Consider the following 12,334-nt stretch of genomic DNA (forward strand, 5'->3'; position numbering starts at 1 on the left):
TATCATACCATCAATAGTATACACAAAAGACCTCATGTGATATGTTTCACCTGTCCAACGACTCTAATAAGATGGTTAAGAGGTAGGAGAAATGCAATGCCTTTTTTGCTTTTCCTAGAGTATGGAGACATACTATGGAGAAAAGCTAAAAGGAGACAAGCTACTCAATATCCAGATATCCAACATCTACATCACTTGTCTCAAATGATGACAGTCTACCAGTTCCACAACCACTACAAAATATAAGAACATTTATCAGCCAATGAATATTTTATCTCAAGAGTTAGCAAGAAGCAGTAGTGAAGGCATGGAGGAAGCTTTTGTACGAATAACAACTTTTATACCTCACCTTCTAAGTCAAAGTGAGCTAGATGATTTAATCAGAAATTTATAACTTACTAAATTTTATTAATAACAGCTATGCTTTTGTTGATTAATAACAGCTGCATTTTTCTGTGAATAAACATTAAAAAATCAATATATATTTTTTAAAGAACTTTTAGACTCATAAAGCATGATACTGCACAATAGTGACTGTTTATAATAGATCAAAATAGGGTCTTAAAGCAGTGTTGTTCTTCAATGGAAATAAATATTCATCTTTGCTTCATGCACACTTGGTACAAAAGAAGATTATGTTAGTGTCAAAAAAACAAGCTTTCCTGTACATACATCAACTGATTTAAATAGGTAGAATATGCAGTGTACATATGAATGTGTACATATATCAACTGAGGGTTACACACACTCACAGTTAATTCCAGTTAACTTGAGCTATCAGGGGATATTCATTAAGTCAAAACATTTACCAAGGTAAATGTTTTGACTTAATGAATGTATGACTAAAACTAATTCCTGTTATGTCAAACTGATATGAGTTCAAGTTTTATTTATTCAATGCTAAAGTATATACATTAAACATTTATTTATTAAATATTACTTATTAATTAAATATTACATCATCACACTAATTAAAAGGTTTTTACCTAACCTATTCTATTCAGATCTAAAAAAAAACGAAAAAATATAGATAATACTGTTATTTATGTTTTAAATGGAATGACTTCTAAAGAATGAATGTAATCAAATTTTTTGATTTCTTAATTACCCATACAAAAAGTTCCAGTTAATCAAAGAACCTTGGTCAAAGGGGGAAAAAAAATGGTTCAACTAACAAAGTTAAAGTTATCAGAGGTTTGACTTAACCGGAGAACTTTAATAGTAATCAATTAGAGAACTTCATGAGACCAGATGAAACAGCTTGAGTTAACCAGTGTTTAACTTACCGGTAATTAACAATAATTGACTCTCTGTTTCCAATTTTACCGAAAGTGCTTTCATGCCACCCGGAAATTGAACCCAAGATTTTTCAGTCTGAAATTGAATGCTTGAATACTACGCCACAGCTACTACAAATATGTAGAATATTTAAAAATAAATATGAATATTTTAACCAGTTACTGTGTTCAATGACATGTCAAAATGACAAAATTTGTAACTTTTTTACTCCAACATCATGTTAAAGGATGCAATAAAAATCTATTCATTAATTCTTTTAATATTCATTATCCTGTTTTAGAAAACCTATCATTACTCTCTATTACTGTATTGTTTTGGAAACTCGATATTCTGGCTTTGTGTTAAACGCTGCATTACAAGGCATCGACTAAAACCATCTCATGATTTTTCTCCACATTAAAGACTAAGTCACGAGCTTGACACACCGCTCTACTGATTGAATATGACATTGAAGTTTTGTTTTTTGGCAATTGACAATTTTTTAATTGTCAATTGCCAAAAAACACTTGAAGAGTTACATAAATTTTTTCAAATGCAATATCTGGTAATTTCTTACAATTTACAAGTGCCTAACTGATTGAGCCTAAAAAGATGTTTGGTTGATTCATCCAAATAAGTTAGCAGATGTTTGAAAAAAATTGAACTAGTTTGCATGCATATATTGATTTGCTTTTTGCATTCGTTTGCATGCCAAACGCAAATCAACCATTAGAGCAGTTTGTTATACACTATTTCCATCAGCATAAATGCGCCATTCTCGCTTCCTGTGTTAACAGCAGTTCTGTCATATCTAACTGCTACAAACTTCTGACTGTTAATATTTTTGATAACAATAAAGTTTACTATTGAACTTTTTATCAAACAATAATGGTGATAAATGTCCGAGATGCAGCAGACTCTTCTATTAAAGAGATGTGCTCTTGTGTAATACTTTGTCAATAAAACTCTAACCCTTCCTTGATGCTTTCAAGAGTTTTGTCTTTTCATCCATCAAAATAAATTGCACAAACTATTTTTAAATTTTTAAGTTTTAGTTGATTACATTTTCTCTTACATTCTTGCTGTATTTTACTCGAATTGACAATATGAGAAGTATCTTGTTGATTAACAATGCCAAAGTCTTTCAAAACTGCATTTGCTATTGCAGCTTTGGCTCTGTCTGAGATGCCATATCAGTCATAGACATTTACTAAAGCAGAAAATGGTTGCCGACATTGAAAGTACGAGGAACCAATAATGTCAATTGAAGAAACATCAGAAATATTACCCTGAATAATGTATTTAATTTATATATTACCCTGAATAATGTATAATATTACCCTGAATAATGTAATTATTATCTTCATCACTTTGAGCTGTAGTTTGGCTTGCAATATCACCAACCATAGGGATAGACATGGCATTGCAATGTTTATTTCTATGATGCTGCTTGATACCTTTTTCTTTTGAACTTCATGAAAAGTTTATTTGATTCAAGTTTATCAACATTGTCAATCCACATTAATTTGAAATTTCTCTGATAAAATCTTGCTCTGAAGAATGAACCTTGCAAGTTTTGCTAGATACACATTTCTCTAACACACACTTACAGGTGCAGATGTTAAACAATTTATGTCCAGCATCTTCTTTGAAAGCATTCCCTTTGCCATCATAATTGTTGCACCTGATGTTTTGCATTAATTTTCTGTGTGCATATATATATATATATATATATATATATATATATATATATATATATATATATATATATATATATATGTATGTATGTATGTATGTATGTATGTATGTATGTATGTATGTATGTATGTATGTATGTATGTATGTATGTATGTATGTATGTATGTATGTATGTGTGTGTGTGTATATATATATATATATATATATATATATATATATATATATATATATATATATATATATATATATATATATACATATCATGATAGGAGCAAGTCATCTTTAATATTTGTGTATGAGTGATCACTGGTAGTGACGGGGATCAAACTCTTTTGAAGAACTTTTAGCACACCACTCTTTACCACCACAACACTACCACATTGTGTGTGTGTTAGTTTATATATGTACTTATATATATTATAAACATTTAGCTGTTAGTTGTTTTAATATTTTTACCTGTTAATTTGATTATCTTCCAGACCTTTAGAAGACGGAGAAAAAAAGTTTACATCTTTTTCTCTAGATACAAATATAAATATAGAGTAAAAACTTTGAGAAAATAAAACAAACATAATGAAAGAATACCAAATAAATGAACCAAATAAAATAATAACATAATGAAAAAATACTGAATTACAGACAAATTGAATTAAGAATCGAACAAGTCATTTATTAAAAACTGTTTTTATAAAACTTTTTGAAAAATAAACATCATGACGAGATTTATTTTTTATTATTCTAGTTTAATAAACACTGCTTTAAACTAATATCAAAGGTTTGTTAACCCAATTATAAATGTATAATAATAATAGTATAATATATTAGATTATTATGTAAAATCTATAATAGGAAATAAATAAAAGTAAAAAACAGACAAAAGATATAAAAGTAGACAACTTACATTATTATTAATATAACTAAATTAGAAACTTTCAAATCTTTCAGTAATTGTGCTAAAAAATTTTTTTTTTAAAGTTGTTCAAAAAAATTTGTTTGTAATTAAGTATTTTTAGGAAACACATTATGAAGAACACCTATAAAAAAGCACAATATAAAGAACACTTATAGATTAAAAAAAATTACTTAGATACACAGATCCCACCAAAAGAACACAAGAAGCCAGTCATTTTACACCATTCAGAAAGATATATCTAAAGATTTATCAACTTGTTTTTTCATTTTTAAGAACTCAATTAAAGAATCAAGAATTATTTTTATAAATACTTAGTAAGTAACATACAAATAAATATATATACTAAGTTATTAAGCAACTAAGTTACTGTACAACAATCGTTACGACTCAAATTAGCTCTAAAAAACATTAATTCAAACAATTGAATGGAATAAGTTAAACTAATAGTTTAACTTATTCCATTCAAAATCCTCAGATCAGTTGAGACTCTTTAGTTGCTAAGTAAGTAGTAGAATGATATAAAAATCTTTTCAGAAAATTTAATTTAAAATGATAATCAAAAATTTTAAATAACATTATAAATAACAAAACAACTTTATTTTCTTAAACTTATTTATTTTACCAATCAATAAAATGTATTTAATCATAAAATATAGCGCTAAAAAACCTTTTATATCTATTCTGAACAAAAAAACAAAGTTTGGTACTTCTAAAATGTTTTAAATTAGAAGACTATAAAGATTTATATTTATATACAGTAGTTAGCTACCAAGATGCAACTACACACCAGTATAGATATATCATTTATACATTATCGAAAAAATTTTCAATCAGGGTCAAATTAAGGTTTATAGGCAACTTAAACAATTGGTTTCAAACAACTCAAATCTATGGTTTAACTGTTTTGCCATCACTGGTACTATAGGCAGTACCAATAAACCCTGTGATACAAATCTGGTACAAACAGATACCAATCAACCCCATGATACTAATCAACCCTATTATACTAATCAATCATGTGATACCAATCAACCCTGATAAAATAAATATTAATTATAATCAAACTAATAAATTCATTAGGATTTACTTAGTAATATATAAATATAAGATTTTTTTTGTTTTTTTAGTATACTTTATACTGTTTATACATATATAAACTGATTAAGGAAAAAGACAAAACAAACTTTTTATGACAATATAAAGTTTGGCTTAAGTTATGTTTGGGCTTTAAACACTACTTTGAAATAAATACTATGAAAATATGAAATAAAAACAAAATAAATAGTCATTTATGTATAAAAAAGTTGTTTAAATATAAAAGCATTAAAAACAAAATGATCAACCTCTAAAGTATCATCTGATACTAAAGTAACAATATTTGGGGTTGTTTTCAGTTTAACAGGAGACTCTGGTGGCACTCCATCAAACCCAACTAGTTCTTCACGAGGATAGTTAGTCAATGCATTTGTAAGTTTTTTCCATCGTGCAAGTGTCAATTTCCAAGCCTAAATATAAAAATGTTTTAATAATAAAAATAAACTGTATTTACATAAATAAAACTTATAAAATATTTTTATAAACATAATTATGAATATATTTTATAACCATTTTGTGTTTACTACAACATAAAACAGAAAGTGTTTTTGTTTGAATGATAAAAATGTAATGCCTTTGAGTAAAACACAATTGGGATAAATTTATGCAAAAAATAATGCATGCATTATTGTTACATGCAATAAAGAACACAATTTAATTGTAACGAATTTTTTTATTCTTTGCAACCTGGAAATGGTAAAAGCTATTTTAATTTTTCAACAAAACTTTAGCAGCTAAAGTTCTTGATCAGGGTTATAGATAGTATACTGAGGTTAGTATACCTTGAAACTAATAACTTACATTCTCAGAATTATTATTTAGATTCCTTGTTCTATTGCTTTGTTAAACAATGAAACATCTCAGTTTAAAAAATAAATGGAAATTTATTATGCATTAACTGGGCGAACAAAAATGAGATGGGTGCAGTGCATTAAAATGAGATGAGCGTAGTGCATTAAAATAAGATGAGTGCAGTGCATTAAAATGAGATGAGTACAGTGCATTAAAATGAGATGAGTGCAGTGTATTAAAATGAGATGAGTGCTAAAAGAACACACTCTTTGTATTGACCCCACAACTTTGAGCTGATGAATAAAATAAAAAAATTATAGTAATAATTGTGTCCTCAACTGCAGTGGCCTCACATCCTTGAGCAGGTGAATAAATTTAAAAAAAAAAGCCACTTTGACTGTAGTGGCTCCAAAATTTCAATACAAATTATGGCAATAATTTTAATACTAATACTTTATATCCCTTGAATTATCATTATTCAGTATAATATGTATTATGTTATATTCAGTATTCAGAATTATATACTTTATACCCTGTTGGATTGTATTTCAGTATTAATTTCTATTCGCACCCAGTATTAATTTCTACTCGCACCCCTTCTTCATCTATTAGGCTGGCGCAGATGTATTTTTAATACATTGTTTCCAGTTTAGGATGTTGAATGCTGGATCTTCTTGACTCAATGCATGGGTTTTGCTTGTGTCACTGTTTTTATGACTAGGCAACTCATTCTATTATCTCGTTATGAGGGTACAGCTCTAAAACTCAGTTTTATGGTTCTGAGGCCGGCTGGTAGTCAGGTTTCCCGAACTCTGTGGTAGCTCTCAGAGAGGCTGATTCCATCAACAGCTGAAAAATATCAAAGTATTAACAGTGCCATGTTGCGCATGGATGGTGTCCCTGTTTGTACTTTTGGTGTGCATTGCGGAGGCCGCATTTGGAGCCCTTTGTTACGGCTTAGGGTTTATTAGTAGTAATGAGGCAATTGCTTGGGCTATTAAACAGTGTTCTGAGTACTATCTATGCTTTGAGTCAAGTTCTTCAATCTAATTTAAAAATGAATAAAGTACCACAAACTATAAAACACAAAAAACCATCATCATCACCAAGTTCTCTAAACCTATCATTCACTAATATTCGTGGTCTTCAAAGTAACTTTTCTTCTGTTGAGTCTTATCTCTTGCAAAGTTCACCAGACCTACTTGCTCTTTGTGAGACTAATTTGAGTTTGGCTGTCTCATCTTGTGATCTTAGTGTTGATGGTTATCTTCCTCTGATTCGTAAAGACTCCAATAGTCACATGCTTGGCCTGGGCACTTACATTTGTAAGAATTCACCTGTTTGTCGTGAAACTAGGTTTGAATCCACAGACTATTGTTTCATGTACTTTCGTTTAGCACCACTTCACTCTATTGCCTTTCTCTTTGTTCTATATCGCTCTCCTTCATCTCAAGAATGCACTCTTTTTGATGTTATTTCTGATCATATTGACCAAGCCCTCTCTCTTTATCCATCAGCTAATATAGTTGTTGTCGGTGACTTTAATGCTCACCACTCTGAATGGCTTGGCTCTAGTGTCAGTGAGTCTGCAGGCATTAAAGCCCACTACTTTTGCCTTTCTCAATCCCTAACTCAAATAGTCAACTTTCCAACTCGCTTTCCTGACAACCCTAATCATTTACCTTCTCTACTCGACTTATGTCTTGTTTCTGATCCTAGTCAGTGTTCAGTTTCTCCACATTCACCCTTAGGTGCTTCTGATCACAGTTTGATCTTTTTAAAACTAATATCTCATTCTTCTTCTTCACCTGAATCGAACCTCTTACAACTACAGTAAAGCTGACTGGGATTCTTTCCGTGATTTTCTTCGTGATGGCCCTTGGGTAGAAATCTTTCAACTTCCTGTTGACAAATGTGCTTCTTACATAACTTCGTGAATTCAGGCTGGCATGGAATCTTTTATTCCCTCTCGACGATTCCAGGTCAAGCCTCACTCTCCTCCATGGTTTTCCTCACACTGTGCTGCTGCGATTGCCAATCGAAACCGTTACTTCCATATTTATCAGCAAAACAATTCTCCAGAAAACAGAAGTCTGTTTATTACTGCTAGAAACAACTGTAAAAAGGTTTTGTCTAACGCCAAAACCCGCTATTCTCAGGTCATGAAATCTTGTATCTCATCTCAAAAATTAGGCTCTCGTGACTTCTGGAGAATCTTTAATAATATCAATAATAAGGGCAAATCTATAATTCCACCTCTCTTGTATGGTTCAGACTTTGTCACCTCACCTAAAGACAAAGCCGAACTGTTTGCTAAAAACTTTTCATCAATATCATCTCTTGATTCCACTAATTGCGTTCAACCTGATATTGCCAACAAACAGGTTGATCCATTGTTTGACATTCATATCACTCCAGCATCTGTATCTAAAGTGATTTCCTGCCTAGACTCTTCTACAGCTTGTGGCCCAGACAACATACCTGTTATTGTCTTGCAGAAGTGTTCTCCGGAGCTGTCGTCTATACTCTCAAAACTATTCAACAAGTGCTTATCAGAGTCTTGTTTTCCAGCCTGCTGGAAAGCCGCATCTGTTATCCCTATCTTCAAAAATTCTGGAGAGCGATCTGATTTGTCTAACTACTGTCCCATAAGTCTTCTTCCTATCATAAGCAAGGTTTTTGAATCTTTAACTAACAAACACTTAATTTCTCATCTTGAATCTAATAACTTACTTTCTGACCATCAATATGGATTTCGGTCTTCTTGTTCTACAGCTGATTTGCTAACAGCAATAACTGACAGGTTTTATCGTGCATTAGATGAAGGTGGAGAGGTTAAGGCCATCGCTCTTGACATTTCAAAAGCGTTTGATAAAGTTTGGCATGCTAGTCTTCTCCATAAGCTTTCTTCTTATGGTGTATCCGGCAACATCTTTAAGATCATTGAATCCTTCCTTTCCAATCGTAGCATAAAAGTTGTCCTCAATGGACAACACTCTTCTTCTTATTCTGTAACTTCAGGGGTTCCTCAAGGTTCTATCCTTGGCCCTATACTTTTTTTAATTTACATTAACGATCTTCCAGATATTCTCACATCTAAGGTGGCATTGTTTGCTGATGATACTACCATTTATTCTTGTCGTGATAAGAAACCAACACCCTCTGATTGCTTGGAGGGGGCATTTGAGCTTGAAAAGGATCTCACTTCTGCTACAGCATGGGGCTCACAGTGGCTGGTGAACTTTAATTCAGATAAAACTCAATTTTTTTCAGCCAATCGTTATCGCAATAATTTAGATCTTCCTATATTTATGAACGGTGATGTACTCGACGAGTCACCTACTCTTCATCTTCTAGGATTAACTCTTACTTCCAATCTTTCTTGGAAACCATATATCAAATCGGTTGCAAAATTAGTATCTGGTAAGGTTGATCTCTTTATCGAGCTCGCCACTTTCTTAGTCTGGATTCTATTCTCAGTTCTCTATAAATCTCAAATCCGGCCTTGTATGGAATACTGTTGCCATATCTGGGGCGGATCTTCTAATGATGCCCTTTCTCTTTTAGACAAGGTGCAAAAACGCATTGTAAACATAGTTGGACCTGCTCTTGCAGCTAACCTTCAACCATTATCACATCGTCGTAATGTTGCTTCTCTTTCTCTTTTCTACAAATACTATAATGAGCACTGCTCTAAAGAGCTAGCGTCTCTTGTGCCATCTACTAAAATTCATTCTCGTGTTACTCGTCATTCAATTAATTGTCATCCTTTTTCTGTGACTGTTCCTAAGTGCTCCAAAAACGCTTATTCGTCTAGTTTTTTTCCTCGAACATCTGTTCTTCGGAATTCGCTTCCTTTATCTTGCTTTCCTGATTCATATAATTTGCAATCTTTTAAATCGTCCGTCAATCGTTATCTTGCTCTACAATCTTCATCTTATCTCTTACAGTAACTTCCAACTTTAATTAGTGGCTGCTTGCAGCCTTGCTGGAAGCGAAGATTTTTAAAAAAAAAAAAAAAAAAAAAAAAATTTAAAGCAGTATTGCAAACCCATTGCAAAATTAGCACCTGGTAAAGTTGACTTACAATTACTTCTGCAGCCGTATTCACATCTCTCCGTTAAACTAACTGAGCAATTGAGTGTCCGCTAAGAAAAAAGCTTTAAACAGGCGGTTATAAAATGGAGGAAAGTAAATGGTAACAGCTACGATAATTTTTTGAATTTCTCTGCTAATTATTTTTTTAGTTATTTCTCTGCTAAATTGACAACTAATTATTCAAAAATTATTTTACTTTTAAAAGGAACTTTTCGTAGGCTAAAACGAATCTTTTAACATGCAAAAAATGTTTCTCTACTTTTTAATTATAATAATATAATTTAATTATAACAACATCTCAAAAACATTTAAAAATAAAAGTTCTTCACACAAAAAAACATTTATTGTATTTAATATTTACATAGGTATTTTTGTAAAAAAATTCATTGAATTGATTTTTTGCAATGGATTTGCAATACTGCTTTATGATTTTAACAGAGAAAGTTTCATGTAACCTCTACAGGGCTTTGTCTTAGAGCATATAAAAAGCTTTATTGGCCACTCAACCCATGTTTTGTTGCTATAGTCCTGTAATACAGGACTGTGTACATATACAGTGGTATGATACAAGCATATAGTGTATGATTATGTAATAATAAATTTTATCAATATTGATTGGAAAGACAAAAACAACTTGGAAATATCAAAAATGTTTCTTTTAAGTAGCATTTGGTATGTATAAACAAAAATGTATCTTTTAAAGATAAATTTTTATGTTATTTTTTCCATACTTTTATAAAATAATTATTAGGGGGGTAGGCAAAAATCCATGCTGCTACTTTGGCTGTAGTATAGAGATTTTATCATGTACTTTTTACAAAAATAAAGTAAGCCTTTAGCACATGCCTGTTATACAGTTAATATTGCTAATTGTTTTATAAAACTTACATATAAGCTAAAAATTATATATGTTTGGCTAATATGATTTATTATAAATCTAAATGAGAACTTATAAAGTCAAAATATGTTTCAAAAGAAAGAATTTAACTTTTTAGTCATTACTATCCAATAATTTCTAAAATTGGCAGCAGTAAAGATAATGAATATATATATATATATATACACCATTTTCTTTATGCTGATGATATTGTCATGTGCACCATAACCAAAGATTTCCAAAATTGACTTAAAATATGCTCATATATAGTCATGCTTTGAAACTTGATATAATTTTAATCAATAACATTATTCTTAAAAAGTTTAGCTTAATTAGAGTTTATCACATTAGCCAATTAGGCTAATAAGAAAACGTTACCACATGGTTAGTAGTTATTGTAAATTTTTCAAAAAGATTTGCTTCATGATCTATATTTCAATTTAATCCATATAAGAATGCATTTGATTTGAATTTAAAGTATCAATAAGGGACCAGTGCTCGCAAGCCATTAGTGAAACCTGCGTTTATTTACTTCTGTGGTAATTAGTAAGTAATTCTCACTGCTTCGCAACAATAACAATACTTTCCACTGTTATTGTTGCGAAGCAGTGAGAACCTTATAATACAATTCTTGAAATCTGACATATTCATTTGAAAACTACTGACAATAAAATGCATCTTTATTATCTTGGGACTAAATAAATAAATTTGAATATATATATGTATATGTATATATATATATATATATATATATATATATATATATATATATATATATATATATATATATATATATATATATATATATATAAATATATACATGTGTATATATATACATCTATAAATATACATATATTTTTTATACATGTATATATATAATATATGTATATATGTTTATAGATGTTTATAGATGTATATGTATACACATATATATACATGTATATATATAATATATATGTATACTTTAAATATATATATATATATATATATATATATATATATATATATATATATATATATATATATATATATATATATATATATATATATATTCATGTACTTGTTTACTTATGAATCAAAGTACATGTATATTTGTTTTTATACATAATTAAACCCATAAATCTTATACAGATATGTATGTATTTAACATACATATATATGCTCATAACAGTGCGTACATTATATTCAAACACAAAATACATTTAATTTAAAATAACATTAATTTTAAAATTTAATAAGTGAATAAATAATATACATAAATTTTTTCACAATTAAGGGATAAATCTTATAAATTTGATATTTTGTATATTATAGCTTATTTGCTATAAAAGTTAACTTTTTTGTTTACTCTTGCTTTGATTGGATACCATTTTTAATTTTTCCTAATATAATAGAAAATTCCTCCGATAGTAGTTTTAACAGAAGGGTATAGTAGGGTTAGATTTTGACGTTAACAGCCTTCTGATAACTAAATTTGCTCCTGACGTTAACCAAACAGTGACATTAGAATACGAGTTTATTTTATCGCTGGTGTTTAAAACTACTGATTTACTTTTAACCAGCTAATAACTCATTGAAGGGTT

The 12,334-nt window shown here is 29.8% G+C and overlaps 1 protein-coding gene across 1 annotated transcript in view; it reads right to left on the minus strand.

The window, feature by feature from the left end:
• Positions 1–12,334, minus strand: part of LOC100199240 (neurofibromin) — a 196,769-nt gene that overhangs the window by 115,680 nt on the left and 68,755 nt on the right. The window contains exons 21-23 of the mRNA XM_065807168.1: positions 5,233–5,394; positions 4,060–4,127; positions 3,433–3,495 (exon numbers count right to left, since the gene is read on the minus strand). Coding sequence (XP_065663240.1) covers positions 3,433–3,495; positions 4,060–4,127; positions 5,233–5,394 — 293 coding nt within the window. The remainder of the gene's footprint in view (positions 1–3,432; positions 3,496–4,059; positions 4,128–5,232; positions 5,395–12,334) is intronic.

This window comes from Hydra vulgaris, chromosome 10 (genome assembly GCF_038396675.1).
Source record: "Hydra vulgaris chromosome 10, alternate assembly HydraT2T_AEP".
NCBI lineage: Eukaryota > Metazoa > Cnidaria > Hydrozoa > Anthoathecata > Hydridae > Hydra > Hydra vulgaris.